The sequence below is a fragment of the Aythya marila genome (genome assembly GCF_965140915.1).
Source record: "Aythya marila genome assembly, chromosome: 19".
NCBI lineage: Eukaryota > Metazoa > Chordata > Aves > Anseriformes > Anatidae > Aythya > Aythya marila.
Genome location: NC_139060.1, coordinates 10,186,063 through 10,202,433, shown reverse-complemented (window position 1 = coordinate 10,202,433; position 16,371 = coordinate 10,186,063). Strand labels below are relative to the sequence as shown.

The following is a 16,371-nucleotide window of genomic DNA, read 5'->3' as shown; positions in this document are numbered from 1 at the left end:
CAAAAGCTGGCTGACTGCAACATCTGCAAAAGGTGTTCACAACACTAGTATGGAAGTTGCAATTGGCAAAATTCTCCAAGTTACTTGTAATTTAGACCTTTGGAAATAGCCTTGATCCTGCTGGAGAAGTAACATTTCAGTCTGCTGAAAACAATCCTTATGAGAACAGAAAAGGCCTTTAATTCACCGGAATGACTGATAACATTCTGTTTATGGCCTTGTACTTTAAAGTCAAAATTAATTTACTTTGTCAACAGCTGCCACGTGCTTTAGCAGTCTTGTACAATACTAAGTGAAGTCCCTAGGTATGTGAAAATATTGCCAAAATTCAATGATTTTGCAATCAGTCATCTTTGCTAATTCTAACGTTTTAAAATAAGATTCTGATCATTCATTGACAGTAGCTGTTTTATACAGTACGTGAGCTTTAAGCAGATGTTTATATTGTCCAAAATAAAGGTTTTTTTTATGCAGCCACATAGAAGTACATTTAATAATTGTGTGCCACAAAACATTACTCCTGAAAATAAATGAAACTGCGAAGGAAACTTGGAAGTAAATTTTGTTTCAAGGTGACCTTTTGTGCTCACAGAAATCAAGTGCCTTGAGACTTTGCAGCTTTTATTTGAATAGCAGGCAAGACGAGTGATTAAGCTCAATATTGTAATAATGTTGGTGAGGGCAATAAGAAACAATGCAAATATCTGCTGTGAAGTTCATCAGGGTCAGAAAATAAGCTTATAGCACTTTAAGTCTTCATTCTGCAGACAGCAGAGCCAGCAGGTACAAAATGCAACCATGACCAATCAGACAAGATACCTGCTTCTGTTCAGTTTTACACTTCTTTTTTTTTTTTTTTTTTTTTTTGCTTTGGGTTCTTTTATCCATCGTAACATAATGTGCTTTTACCAGAGTAACCTTCCTGGTAAACGGCATAGGAGGTAGAGTAACTGAACATTAAAGATGCAATTACATTTGCAGTCAATACTACCCAAATTAATCTATGTAAAGGTATATTGAGATGTAACTAAATTATGCATATAAACTGATTTTACTTTTTTTCTCCTAACAACCTGATATTTTAAATGTCTTTCTGGGTACTGGATTTTGCTTATCTGGCAAAGATTTTGGACTGGATGCTGCATTTCAGTGAGGCATTCCAGGATCTCTCTTGAAACCTGCAGAGTTGTCCATTGTGAATAATGAAAAGAGAGTTTTTTCCAAATTATTTTGAAATTAAGAATAATCGTGTATTCATAGAAAAATAACATATTCATGGTTTTAGTTGAGCCATGGATTCATTTAGCTCTTCCGCTATGTTCTTCTCATGTCGGCTGAAATCTAAAATCCTTGTAACCTGAACTCTCTGATATGCAAAATTTGTCATTTGTACATAGCTTCCAGTGAATCTGAGTGCTGATCACACATTTAAGAAAAAATAAATAAATACAAATCGGGGAAGAAAGGACTGTTGTATAATATCCCTCATTACAGAATTGCTTGTGACTGCTAAAAGCAGTTTGTTGTGTGCTGGATAAAAAAGAAAAAAAAAAGAGAAAGGGAAGGGTGGAGAGTGTAAAGCTCCACAGAAGATGTCTTGTCTCTAAAACCCTTCTTTGAACTTCACGTGTCAATTTTGGTTGCTGTTGGGAAGAGAAGCTTTATATAAGTGGAGACTACATCTCAATATATTAATAATCTGGTAGTTAACAAAATTCTTTCATACGTTCTGCCTATATGAAAGATTATTGTTAGCATTTACATATTTCTTTCATTGAATTATATTGACTAATACTATTCAAGAAAAAGTATTTCAAATGTACTCAATTTTTTTTAATTCTCAGCAATTGCATGGGAATAACTTCAAAGTGTTTCTACCTATTATAATTTTTCTCAATATTCTGTGTCCCTCAAGAAAATATTCCCCTTGTCAAAAGAAGCATGTTTCTGAAATTCTGTGCTACTTTTTGCACTTGGAAGTCACAAAGAAGAGAAAAATAACAATGAAAGAAGTGCTATATAGCTATTTTCTGCCCTGAAATGTTCTACATTTTTAATAAGATCCCAGATTGTCTGTAGCAGTGGCCATCTCTATTATTACTATTATTGTATGAGGAGTGAATGCCTTTGCTTCTGTTGCACACGTGCACATTTACTACCTTTTAACGGCTTGTTTAAATTAAGTAACAGTGCACTTAAATTCTGGGAGTCTTATTACCTCATTGAGATGCTGCCGCTCTTTTTGTATTGTGACAGAAACCCCTTGGTCAAATTGTATCTGTCTCTTTTTATCCCATTTTTACCAGTAGATAATGTTGCGATGAAAGATCCTCCGGACTTATTGGACAGGCAGAAATGCCTGGAGGCCTTGGCGTCTCTGCGGCACGCCAAATGGTTTCAGGTTGGCTATTTGTTCTTACCTTGTTGTTACTGTAGCCTTATGAGGTTTAATTTCAGATATTTAATTTTAATGCCTCTTTAACTTCTGATTAGTCCCTAGTAGAGCAAAGGTCTAGATTTCCGAATTCAGTGCTGTACTGTATAAGGGGCAGGCATGACAGGTAGACAGCCAACTGGTCTAGAGTTGTCATGAGGCTACGAGAGCAATCTTGATATCTTGCTTCCTTTTCTTTGTCTCTCTATAAGTTGAAATATTTTACTTAATATAACTGTTGTTTTGCATGAAGCTGATTAAGTATTAAATAGTTATCGTAAAAAAAAAAAGTCTATCCCAGGACTCTGCTTTTTTTTTTTTTTTAAAAAAAAAAAAAGGCAAAATTGAAGGCCAGGTCTTTGCAGGTATACTGGAACCCTTTTGTTTGTTTTAGGCCAGGGCAAATGGACTAAAATCATGTGTAATTGTGCTTCGTATTCTACGGGATTTGTGCAACAGAGTCCCCACATGGGCACCACTGAAAGGATGGGTAAGTACAGAAAGAGCTGAAGGCAACCTGGTCAGATCTCAAATTTTCTACGGATTGTAGCGGTGTTTGGACTGGGAGAAGCAGTGCATTGTATGACACTCCTCCCTTTAACCTGCCTCCCTCCCCCTTTTCTCCCCGCTCCTCACTAACTGCAAGCTGTGTAGAAAAGTGCTTACCGGGAGGAAAGAGAATGAGTCCTGTTCAGTCTGTAAGATGTACTGACACCATGGGAAGAGGCGTGACATTGTGGGGCCTTGCACGTCCTCATGGATTAGCAGTAGAATCCCACTTGTTGCTTCCAACCTCAGTTTTTCAAGTCTTCTGCTACCATGACAGAGCTGGTCCTGTCAGAGCAGCCACTTCATGCTAGCAGCTCTGCGGAAGGCAAAATGCTCTCTGTGTCCAGAGAGGAACACTTTGGAGGTCAGCGGAGGCAGCATTTTCTCTTGCATAGAATTGATATCCCTTTGACAGGAGGAGAATATTCACATGATTTGGCTGTAGAAGGCTTTTCCTTTTAGACTAACAGTGCAGTTAACGGAGAGCAGTTGGTTTCCTCAAAAGGTGACTCAAAGCAGGGAACAAATATATGTGCTGTAACTGTCCTCTGAGATGGACAGCCTCTGTCAGTTAGACCTGTAGTGGATTAAAGCTGAAGTAAGCTGATGTGAATATTCTTCCCCTCTACCTCTCCATATTTAACTGCAGTTACAGTTACCCTTGTGTCCATACTAATCATAATTTAATGTCTTCTAGCCACTCGAGCTTATATGTGAAAAATCTATAGGTACTTGTAATAGACCTTTGGGCGCTGGGGAAGCATTACGACGAGTGATGGAGTGTTTGGCATCTGGAATTCTGCTTCCTGGTAAGGGGCCAGATTAACCTCAGGAATACAGACTGTTGTTCGGGCAGCCCAAACCCATTTAAAAGTATGCTGCTGTATGATTAGATGAAAAACACCTGCCTTGTGCTTCCCATCTGCAGTGGAACTGAATGAATATGGCTTATTATTTAAAATTGAAAGATAAAAGGAAATTGCATGGTCAAACTGAATGAAGTACTTCCAACACAGTTAGGAGTTCATGGGGAATGTTAGGTTTGTTTATAAATGAACCTTGATCTCATTAAGGGGTTCCAAACAAATGTGGACCTAATGACTAGCTACTTCATATAGATTTACTGAAATCAGCATATCTACCCAAAACATCATTATTTCCTTTTAAACCTCCTGCTTTTAATTCACATTGTTGTACCCATGCAGTGTTCACACTGATAAGTTCTGTGGCCTCTTGCTTCATGGGTTAGCTTGCTTTGTATAATATTTGAATCCCTTATTGGGAAGGGTGCACTTCCCACTCTGCTGAAGATGAAGGCTAGCTGTTAGAATATTCATTACTCTCTTCTTTCATGTTGCTTCGTGTTTACTCTCAATAATCTGTCTTACATTTTTCCTTCCCAGGAGGCCCTGGTCTGCATGACCCCTGTGAACGGGAGCCAACAGATGCTTTGTCGTATATGACAGTTCAGCAAAAAGAAGCCATTACGCACAGTGCTCAGGTAGAAAACTCACATGGAGGAGCTAGGTGCTATAATACTCGAGATTTCAGCTAATTAATTCAACTTATTCTCTGGCATGATGGCTTATTTTAGTGGTGGTCCTGATGGTTCTTACGGTGCCCTGCACTGGAAAGATGAAATAATATTTTATGAGTGCAAGAGTTAAATACAGATGAAATACAATCCTTACACGAGGCAGCCTAATGTGTGTGCACCATTTGCATCCTACTTCAAACACTTAAGGCACAGTCCTTGGGTAGGCTCCCTGTCAATGTGTCCTGCACTTCATATTACAGAAACTGATGTGTTTAAGATTTCTAGAAATTAACATTTTCATAGAAGAAGTTACTTTGTGTCTACAAACTTAGACAACTCAGATAAAATAACATTGTGATGTAACTTGTATTTCTACTGTCATTTTATAGCATGCCCTCAGATTATCAGCCTTTGGTCAAATCTATAAGGTTTTGGAAATGGATCCTCTCCCATCAAATAAGTCATTTCAGAAATATTCCTGGTCAGTAACTGACAAAGAAGGTAGGTATTGTATGCTCTAAAAATCACTAATTTGGAAGTAAACTAGGGGGTTAATATAGAATGAGTGAAATTCCTGAGTTCCGTGCTATGAATTTACAGCAAAGATTTTTCTTTGTCAAATGTTTTTTTGTTTCGTTTTTTTACTTGGTTTGTTGTCTGTTTTTTTGTTGTTTTTTTTTTTGCTGTTGTTGGTTGGTTGGTTTGTTTTAGTTGTTTGCCTTGTTGTTTTGTTTTGGTTGGTTGGTTTGCTGTTTGGGTTCTTTTTTGGTGGCTTGGTTTGTTGCTTTTTAATATACGTATTTTATTGTTAGGAGAAAATCTGAATGTTCTGTTCTCCAGAAGTACCAACAAAGGAGCAGTTAGGGAATAGCTGATGACTTTCTTTAAAGCACAAATCCTTTTGGCGTCTGAAGAGTAAAATTAATATTTACGATTCTTGTGCTGGGGAAGGAGAGACTTCAGACTGGTCGAAAAATGTATAACGAATGTCCATAATGAGAATTACTCATGTTTTTCCTAGAAAATAGTATACATCTAACAAAAAAAACTTTCCATGTATTTCTTTTTTGGAAAAACAAAATTGTTATAGGTCTTGCCATAGACTAAATATAAAACAAACAAAAAAAGTCACTACAGAATTACAGTACTTACAGTACACGTAATATTAGAAACAGACATCTTGCATGGCCTGGTGCAACGAGTAATGAGCTATTATTGGTTTACATGTAACAGTAACAAAGCTTTGACTGAAGGTTGAGTTCTTTTCTTAGTTATAAATGTGGAAAGAACAGTATGGGACTAATCAGATTCCTGCAATGGAATTTTTTTAATAGTTTATTCATATTACAAGGAAATTTATACTCTAGGTACAGGCTCATCTGCTCTCAAGAGACCATTTGAAGATGGTGTTGGGGATGAGAAAGATCCAAATAAAAAGATGAAGCGTAATCTGAGGAAAAGTAAGTGCAATGCTCCTCCATTCTCTTTTCAAAGACCCATTGTACAGTGGGAGCTGGCTTAAAAGCTTCTCACTGTTGGTGTGGAATAGCATGCGAGGAAGTCTTTGGAACAAGAAATGGTGCCTCTCTTGCCTCACATTGAGAATATATATTTCTTATGGGGCATTTGAATTTCCCCTGACATGTTTTACTAACTGAATGATTTGCAATCTAAATAGGATTGCTTGTCAGGTCATAGGAAAATTTAAGTTGCCCAAGCAACTGAGATATTTTATTGATTACTATCCTCTACCAGCTTTTTTTCTGCCAAATACTGCAGTGATTTTGCTGTGTGAAGATTCGCCTTTTTGCATTCTTCCGTTCTCAAGAAAAATAAAACGCTTAATCTACAAAATGATGATGAAAATGCACAGACTAAAACTCTCAGCATTTCTGGGATCCAGTCAATTCCAGAGGCTGTTTTGATTGTGCTACATTGGTGCCAATTCTATGTCTGGTTCTTCACTACCAATGAAACTTGTTACTCTGATATCAACCAGGAAAAATACAGGTAGCTGCAAAGGAATTGCACTAACAATATTAAAAGATGGGTAATTATAGTTACCCAAAAGTGGAATGGCATATTACAGACTTAACAGTGTCATGACTACCCTCAATCTTTGAGAGGCTGAGGGGTTGTTTTGCTCCTTTATACAGACAGAAAGCTCTTAAATGCAAACTGTTTCATTTTGCTGTTCATTTTGTTTTGTTCATCTCCCCTCACCCTTTTTTTCCCCCCTTCTCCCCTTCCTTCCCCACTATCTTGTACTAGTACTAGATAGTAAAGCAATAGATCTCATGAATGCTCTGATGAGGCTGAACCAAATCAGGCCAGGGCTTCAGTATAAGCTGCTGTCACAGTCTGGTCCAGTCCATGCCCCAGTCTTCACAATGTCTGTAGATGTTGATGGTACGACATATGAAGCATCAGGACCTTCTAAGAAAACAGCCAAGCTCCATGTGGCAGTGAAGGTAAGGCAGCCTAAAATACTCTGCTAACCCCAAATCTTGGAACATAGAGCATGAAATATGTTTAGAACTAGTAATACTAGTAAAACTCAGTAACGAATAAAATTTTAAAACTGAATTTTAAAAATGGATGAAGCTGAGGTGCTACCAATGTACTTGAAACAGAGGTTCAAAGGGCACCACTCCTTTTAGACTAGTGGAGAGGGACAATGTGGAAATGTGAAGGAAAAACGTCCCAGGGCTCTGCAGGTCAGCTCATGTGCCAGAGGACTGAACGCAGTGTCTAAGCTCTGGATTGGGGGGGGTGTACGTGCTGGTTTTGTTCTGTTCTCCTCCTTTCTCCTGTTGGCTAGAAAACAGCATGTTGATGGCTCCTTCTTTCTCCCCTTCCTTCTCTGTCTGTCCATTCCTGGGTTGTGAAACTCCTTGAAACATGGAGTTGTTTCCTGTCCCGAGTGTTTGAAGAGTACCTTTGTGCACTGGGCTGAACGTAAATGGTTGGTCTCCAGTCAGTTTTTCAGTAAGACTAATCTCATGCAGTCGCTAGTCAACCTACTGTTGCTTCTTGTAGGTGCTGTACATGGCAGAGCTTTTGTCTGTTAAGCAGTAATAGACTGGAATGCCCAACATGAACACCCTTGTTGTATGGCAAGAGGACAGTTCAGACTGCTAAAGCAGACCGAGCCTTCTGGGTTTCTGGGAAGAAAGGAAAGTTTCCTACAGATTTTTCATGTGAAAGAGAACCTCTTCTAATAGAACTGCACTTATGATAGGAGCAAGCGCATCTGTCATTCTGTGCTTCGTTTTGTGTTTTTAAGAACTGCCTTTTTAGAAGCTTCATCTGGCAACTTTCTGCTTTCTTTTGATTTCCGTTTTGAAAATCCCATTGTCCCTTGTGCTTTCAAGTTCAAAGTGTCCAGAACTATCTGAGGGAATGTGTTGTTCCTCAGGAAAAGCATCTCTCTGCATGTGTGTCCTTCCAGACCTTCTTCCTCATACTTTTATTTTACCTCACTCCCTGCAGTCGTTTGGAGGAAAAAAAAAAAAAAAAGAAAAAAGATGTATCTATATATAGGGAGAGATTTTTTATTTTTTAACAAAACTTGCCCTGAAAAGCTGCAGTTTCTCTGCCACTGAACCTCTCTGTATCTGCCATATCTGCGCTGGTACACACCCAGCTCTGTTCTCTCTCAGTCTACACGTACACAAATCCTGGGTTGAATTTCAAAACATCCCCGATTCAAGCCAAGGGCAAATGGATGGTGTGTAGATACAATTATTTTTTTTTTTTCCCCTGAGCAAATCTGGGGCCTTTTTTCGCAGACTTACAAGAGAGCTTAGTGTAACCATTTCAGTTTCCAGATCTGATCTTTTTAAAACATAGAAGCCTTGAAAATTCACCTAAATATACAGCAATTGTACGGGAGCTGAGGCTGGGATAACCTCTGTATAGTTTTCAGTTCGGTGTTTAAACAGTGATTTTTGCACTTTCTTCTTGGGACTGCGTTTTCAGTGGAGCTTCAAGTTGGTTTCAGATTCCCTGGGGCTGTGTCCGGTACCTCTGTCCAGCTAGGTTAGGTAGCTGGTTAAAGGAGAGGCTGACGTTGCTAGCGGAGGATGTTTTTGAAGGAACCGATTAGTACCTTAATTGGAGAGTAAAATTTCATTTGGTGTGCAGCTGCTGGAAGCAACAACTAGGAAGTTGTGGAATGCTCCACTAAAATTTACTGCAGATGGAGTGGTTTGTTGCTCTGCCAGCTGGACCCTCCTTCATCTCACAGCTCAGGACACCCGAGCTTGTTCCCTGTGGAACTTTGGAAGCATCTACCCTCCAGTGTTCTGAAAGATGCGAGCAAGGAAGGTGATGTCAGCCCTGTAGCTCTAGGGATACACTTTGCATGACCAGCTGTCACTGCACTTTTCTAGGAAGCTCCAGAAGTGCCATCTTCTAGAAGTGCAGTGCTTTGATTCTCATGAGACTGTTTGTCCTGTTTGCCCTGCAGTCAATCTGTTCACCTGTCTATATACAGAGAGGAAAAAGTATGCAAAACAATCTTATCATACTGTTAAGCAGTATCATGGAGTGGATGAACTTTTTAATTTTACCCTATTCTTTTGCATGGAATTATCAAGATGAATGATGCTCATGAGTAATTGCTGTCTTTGAGACAAACATTTCTGTTTGTGTTGATTCCACTTCTGGAAACCTGGAACTATTTCCCCCATTGCTGCTGTGCTTTTCTCCATTTCACACAGGAGAAAATGCATTTTCTAAGCAATCTGCCTTTATTAAGTGTATAGTGGCCATTCTTTTGTGTTGTGATTAGGCCTCTATTTGTTTATACTTGCTTCGGTAGCATTAGCCTATTTTACAGTTCATTTCATGTGCTTTTATTGTAGGTTTTACAAGCAATGGGGTATCCAACTGGTTTTGATGCAGATGTTGAGTGTGTAAGTTCTGATGAAAAATCAGATACCGAAGGCAAAAATGAAACAGTGTCTTCAATCTCAAGCAATAATACTGGAAATTCTACATCTGACACCTCCACTACCCTAGAGGTAAACATTACATAGAAAAGTACAAGTGATGGAGAGGTGTGGGGTTTTTATTTCCTGTCTTAGAAAAGGATGATGTTTTCTTTATGGCAGCAGATAAGAAACTGAGTTTCCAGTCTCAGACCTTCCATAGGCTTTGTCACTGTGCACGAATAGCTTGATTTTTATGCCTCCTTTCCTAAAATTTAAGGTAAAGTAGCCATATTATGCTTTTAAGACCATAAACTCTTTGACAGGTGTTGTCTCTTCTACTTTGCTCACATACAGTCCAGTCCTAGGAGTGGGACACCATAATCTTGTTTGTTACCTTTGGGCTTTGGTAATGCAATTTTGGTATTTTATTTCGTGTAATAGGTTTGTCAAAAACGTATAGTTCTGTAGACAGTATCTTACTGATACACATGAAGACCAATGAAAACAAAACAATTCATCAAGGGATGTTAGGAAACGTAAAACCTAATACCTCTGTGCATATTGAATGACCTAGAAAAAGCCACACTGAAGATTACATTGAAATTGGATCATTTACGTTAACTTCAGCACTTGTAGCTGACTGAAGTCGCTTGCTACGAAGCAGTATGCAGTGCTTGTTTCCTCACTGAAGTTGTAACAAATACGGTATTCCACAAAGGACAAAATTCCAGTAACTTTAGCAGTCTTGGCAGAACGTCCCCAGAAATCATGCTAGGATCACAGAGTCATAGAATTGCCTGAGTTGTCCACTATTCTGGTGCAGCATGTTCTACTGAAGCCAAGGCAGTGTTATCTGTGATACAGGTCTGCCACTGGAACGTCCAGTGCGGTGTACGTACTGGGAACAACGAGCTGTTGCAGAGGCTTGACACGGTGATAATGCCAGCCTTCTCCAAGGGGCTGGCCGTTTGATGCTGTAAGCTATACCACTGTAGATGTCTGCCATAGGAAGATAAAAGGCTCTAAAGCAACACCATAAATGTGTCTCTAGGTAAGAACTCAGGGTCCTATACTGACAGCAAGTGGCAAAAACCCAGTGATGGAGCTTAATGAAAAAAGAAGAGGTCTGAAGTATGAGCTCATCTCCGAGACGGGTGGAAGCCACGACAAGCGCTTTGTGATGGAGGTGAGTGAAACAAGCTTGTAGAGTTGGTATGTGGTTTTAGCAACTGTGCTTCAGTCTTTGGGGTTCTTGCTGCTATGATTGTAGATTTTTTTGTTGTGCTTTTTGCACCGCACAGCTGTAGTGATGTTTTTCAGGCTTTTGTATCTCTTATTACAGCTGTGATGTGACTGGGGAAGGGAATGTCTTATGCTTTAGGAAAATAAAATGAGAAATCTGTCATACAGAACATGGAATGGTGTTTAGTTGTTTGTTTGTTTTTTAACTATTGAGGCTCTCTCATCACTGACCAGTAGGTGCAGCATGGTATTCCCAAGGATAAAATACTAGACATAAATTCATATCTTAACATAAATTTGTATCTTAATTTTCAGGTAGAAGTAGATGGCCAGAAATTCAGAGGTGCAGGTCCAAATAAGAAAGTAGCAAAAGCAAGCGCTGCATTAGCTGCACTTGAGAAACTGTTTTCTGGGCCTAATGCAGCAAACAACAAGAAGAAGAAGATTCTTCCTCAGGTAAGAATTGTTACTTGCTTTTTGGATCACTCTGTTACCACAGCTCTTGGATGGTTTTATGACACATGACCTTCTAGAGGAAGCAGGTAATTTCATTTTCTTGCCTTGTGCACACACTGTAAAGTTTCTATTTTTATTCTTATATAGTAATTGTTGTAGCATATAGTATGGTAGCTGGGACTGTATTGCGCTAGTGCTATTACAAAATATTTTCCTATTTATTATTAAGGGGTTTAACCTAGAGGACACAAGAGTAGAAAAGGAGGCACAAAGAGAGGTGGTGATTAGCTAGAGGAAATACAATCAGGTTTGCTGATGACATGGAAGTCTCTTGTGTGTAAGGCCAGAGCCATACTGTGCTCCTCCACCATCTAAGATACATAGAGAATAAATCATTTATAGCTTGGCAAAGGCATTAAGTCTATGTTCTGGAGTAAGTTGAGATTTTTGCACCAGAGTTTTCAAATGAGACATTTTATTTAGTCAGGACGCTTCTGTAATACAAAGCTTGGTCTTGTCCATTAGGTTTAATAGCCACAGTGATTTCTCAAGTCTATTAAGTTTAAGGTTGAACAGAGCAGAAACTATCAACAGTGTTCCTCCTCCAAAGAACTGTTATCAGGGAAAAAAAACACCCTTGAGGGTTACCATTTGGTTCTCTTTTGTGCAAATGTGTTAGAATTAGGATTTTCTTATTTCACAGGAGCAGAATGTATCCCCAAATACACTTACAAAAATTAAAAGTCAACTCTATTTTTGTCTGTAATTACTAAGTCCTCCTCAACTCACTAAGACTTTTGGTTAGGAGTATTTCAGTTTTATTACTGTGTTGAAAGTCTAGTAGATCAGAAGAAATGGTACCTCACAGGACAATGTTCCATAGGCAGCTAAAATATGAGAATGACTTCTGATTCTGGCACTTAACTAAATCTTTTCTTTTTTAAATTTTTTTCCTCTGTGTTTATGGCCAAACTTGTCTTTGAAATACCTAGATATGCTTGATTTTACTGTGTTTTCAGAAGGTAGCCGGGGGGCATGTAGTACAGCAAAGCTCTGCTCTGATGCAGTGAGCAACACCAGTGTCTGCAGCTCCTTGCTGTACTCTGAATTCTTTCACTCGTGACAATGGGAAAGGAAGATGGCATTCTAGAAGAAGCTGGTCTAAACTAATCCAGCATTGTCATGAGGTGGTTTTGCTTTTGTGGTGAAGTCCTGGCTCTGCTGAAAATTTGCAGATTCAGGGTTGTAGGAAAAAAGCAAAGACCACGTTGTAGATCAGGGAGAGGCAGTTTGTAAGGATGTGGAAAAGATAGCGGCAAGGCACATCAGAGAATAGGGCAGAAACTAGTCACGTTTGATCACGCTCACACAGCCAAAACTTAAGGAAGGAAATAAATACGGCCTGACTATGCCAACTGCCAGGACACAGTGAAGTGACCACGCTCTTAGATTCAGACTGCTACGCAGTGAGCTCTCAGAAAGGACTCTTTCTGTCAGTCTTTTTTTTTTTTTTAAATGTTACTTCTCCATTTTGTACTCTGCCTTAAATAAGGCTTGTGCAGCAAGCATTCTTAAAGAGATTTGGGAAAGGTGGTGATTTAATGCAGATGGCCTTGTATTTCCAGCAACACTTCCACCTTCTGAATTGCTATTGTTTTTATTACTCTGAGCAGACTAAAGGGGTTGTCAATACAGCTGTTTCGGCAGCAGTCCAGGCTGTTCGAGGTAGAGGAAGAGGTGCTTTAACACGAGGGGCATTTGTTGGGGCAGCTGCTGCTACTGGATACATAACACCAGGTAAGGCATGGCACTAACAGCTAATACTTTAATTCTGACTACTGGTGTGCCCTATTCCATTTGTCAGTCAACTATGCAAGTGACCTCTTCAGGTTCAGTCATCTGAGATGAAGCAGAAGAGAGAATTCATGGGTGTTTTAATAAATCAAAGAGCTGAACAACTGGCGGTACCTATCCTTTATAAGTCTGCAACTTAAAACTCCATGTGTACAGGGCATGAGTACACAGTTATCCCCATAATGGCTTTCCTGGCTTTATCATTCTATTATCTGTCTTTGTAGTTGACTGCCAAACAATTTCCTGAACTTTCTTCCTGGGTCAGGAACCTCTTGCATCACATGTCCTGTAGCAGTAGGATTGGCTTGCCCAATAAACCCTTGCAGGGATAGAACTGGCAGTCACTGTGATCCCAGAAACTTTCCACGTGAATCGGGCATGCGAGAACAATATCTATCAGTAGCTTCTATGCTAGCCTAAAAAAAAAAAAAAAAAAAGAATTTGTGTTCATACTCTGTTAATTCATCTTCATCATCCGTGCTGTATTGTTCTGAGTAGCAAAGGATCTTTTGAAAACCAAAGGCCTTGTGGTTCACATACGTGGTACTTTCTGTACACAGCAGGTGAGTTACTAATCAGGTTATTTCACTGCTGACTCCTCAGGGCAGATTTGCAACCATCAGAGGCAAAACTATTTGAGCTTCTGAAGAGCTTACGTGCTCAACTATTAGTGGCTGGTCCAAAATAGTGATGGTTTTTATTAACCAGTAGGTTGCAAGCAGATACGAAGGGCATACAGAGTGTAAGCTGTTACAATCCACAGACAAGAAAACTTTAATGAAACGTTAACATTCTCCTTACTTCTTAAAGTGCATTGTTTTTTTTGTGACTCTGCATCAGATCTGAGGCTTGCAAGTAATGTAAAGGGAGTCTAGACGTTGTTTTGACTTTGAATATGAATCACAGATTTTTAAGAATGAGATGCTTGGAGATCCCTTAGTCAAAGCAAATCCAATAGCTTCCAAAAGTAGTATGTATACTCATACTCAAGTTTTCTGAATACAGCAAGAACTCTAATTATACTCTTCATCCATTCACACATACTAATAGCATAGCCCTGTTGTTTGCTAGACCTGCTTTCTGGCACAGTCAACAGCATGATGTCTTCATTGTTCCTGTATGTTGATGTAATTATAAATATTAAAAACCAGTAATTCATTTTTAATGGCTGTTAACATTGTTTTTGGAACTGTCTTGCTGCCTGAGGAGTCATTTATGAGACATTTTAACCTGTCAAGGGCATTCTCCTTGCCAGCATGGAATTACTCCAGAAATAGGTTTGATTTCCAAGTCATTGCAGTAGTTAAGCTTTTATTGGTCTTGGCCTACACAGATTATTTCTCTTCATCCTCTTCTCAGAAATCTATTGCTTTTTCTGATGGACTAAAGCGATTCCAGCAGGTGGGGCGGGGAGAGGACACAACCCTGTACAATCTTAATTACTGAGATACAGTAACCAAGATTGGTGTTCTCCACTGTTCCTGTTTGTCTCACTCCACAGTAACACCTAGCCCTTTGGAAAAAAGATACTGTTTCTGTTTGCATCTAGTTGTTCCCATGTCCTTTGTCCTTTTTGGCTGCAGAAGTGGCAGAGCACGCTGAATTCACACAGGAACTTTATTGATGACAATGTGGTATCTGCTGCAGGCATTCCCCTCTTTATAATGCAAATTGAGGACGATGATTTTTCTTTGTGTCAGACTGTATTTGTACTTCAGAGGTAGCATAAGCAAATACGGGATGTGTAACTGGATCCATGCTCTGACAGTACAGACTCAAGAGCTGAGGTTTAAGAAAGTCATTGGGTAGCTTGTTCTTTAAGACACTGTGTAGAAGGATTTTAGTGTTTTCAGCAGTTTTCACATGCATTAATATGAGTTTTTGTTTTTTTCTGTGGTCCTTCTTTGTATACCAGAAAGTGTCCCTGTGTATTGATACGCGAATACCAATTGTCTTCAGGTATCACAAGAAATGAAAACCCATTCCCCATCTGTTTATATTGCAGGCTATGGAGCACCATATGGGTATAGTACAGCTGCGCCAGCTTACGGTATGTATAGCCCAGTGATTGACAAATTAGAAATTATACAGAAACCATTGTGCCAGTCCAAATGTGGCAGTCCAAGTTGGTTTAGGTTTTGCAGGAGAAATTTAAGAGATTAAAGCTCTTAAACCATGATGACAACACCTTGCCATAACCTTGTGGTTCTTTTTTGGTTGGAGTAGTTTTTTGCCTATGCTTTGCCTGATCTGTGGAAGGACCGCTTGTTCTAATTGCCTGTTCCCTTTCATACTGAAACTGAACTGAAATAGTTTTCTTACTTTTTACAGCCAATCTGTGCTCCATTCAAAGACTACCTAAGGGCCTATGTCAGCATCTCTGAGCAATATTTATCTAAATGGCTTTACAAATAATTGGCAATGTTTGCCTACAAGTTTTAATTGGCCTGTGGACCAAGCTCCCCTAGTGCTGTCAACTACTATATCAGAGATTATTTCATAGAGAAGTCTATGTGCATACAATCCCATCCCTGCCCCACCCCGCTCCCCCTGCTGCAGGCTAAACCACTGCTGCTTGGGACAAGCAGAACGATTTTGTGTAGCTTATATCGCTGGTGATTAGACTGCAAGGAAGCTAGGATACAGGAATTTGCCACGATGATTTTACTAAGAAGCATAGTGAAATTAGGCTGGCAAAGCATTGGTTAAGACTGTAAAATAAACTAAAAATCAGCACTGATGGAAAGGTTTTTCTTACCTCAGCTTCTCCCTACCAACCTGCTTTTTTTTTTTTTTTTTTTTTTTTTTTTTTAATGCTAGACTAACAAAGTGTATTTACCTCTAACCGGCCCTTTTGGTTACTTTGAATGAGGTTTATGTGGCAATGGGAGCAAAGCAGTTTGGAGTCAGTGATATGTCCTGGCACACAAAAAAAACACCAGCACCTACCTACCAGAACCCATCCCACTGTCCTCTCCTGTCACAGGACAGGAGGGAAATTCTGCTACTCAAATGACAATAAGTACATTTCAAGGCCTGCAGTTTTTTCATATGGGAAACTGAGCTTTGCAATTTCCTACTCATTTTCTAGCTTTTGTAGTATTTGTAATACTTATTCCTCTCTAATTTGCATAGCTTTTATAGCTTGGGCAATACCAACTCCCCTGATAGCATTATAAAAGTTAGAAATATTTTCAAATGTTTATTTCATTACTTTCTTTTAGAGGTATGAGCTATAGAAAATAAAATGCTGCTGCTTTATTGAAAACATTCTCTTTGCTTGACTAAGAGCAGCCGGCCCTATTCTGTACTCATGCAGTGGAGAGGGGAAGTACAATGGGCCAATGGGCTGCACTTAACAG

The 16,371-nt window shown here is 39.3% G+C and overlaps 1 protein-coding gene across 7 annotated transcripts in view; it reads left to right on the top strand.

The window, feature by feature from the left end:
• The window catches only part of STRBP (spermatid perinuclear RNA binding protein), a 66,899-nt gene that overhangs the window by 35,382 nt on the left and 15,146 nt on the right, over positions 1–16,371 (top strand). For 4 of the 7 annotated variants that reach the window (XR_014318808.1, XM_082775502.1, XM_082775498.1 and 1 more), the window contains exons 6-17: positions 2,307–2,401; positions 2,829–2,924; positions 3,681–3,792; positions 4,387–4,484; positions 4,910–5,021; positions 5,888–5,980; positions 6,792–6,991; positions 9,389–9,547; positions 10,509–10,643; positions 11,015–11,155; positions 12,829–12,952; positions 15,015–15,059. Coding sequence is in view for 6 of the 7 variants with exons in the window: in XM_082775502.1 (XP_082631628.1) it covers positions 2,307–2,401; positions 2,829–2,924; positions 3,681–3,792; positions 4,387–4,484; positions 4,910–5,021; positions 5,888–5,980; positions 6,792–6,991; positions 9,389–9,547; positions 10,509–10,643; positions 11,015–11,155; positions 12,829–12,952; positions 15,015–15,059 (1,410 nt within the window). In the remaining variant the exon portion in view is untranslated. The remainder of the gene's footprint in view (positions 1–2,306; positions 2,402–2,828; positions 2,925–3,680; positions 3,793–4,386; positions 4,485–4,909; positions 5,022–5,887; positions 5,981–6,791; positions 6,992–9,388; positions 9,548–10,508; positions 10,644–11,014; positions 11,156–12,828; positions 12,953–15,014; positions 15,060–16,371) is intronic. The other 3 variants (XM_082775499.1, XM_082775501.1, XM_082775503.1) reach the window with 2 other exon arrangements.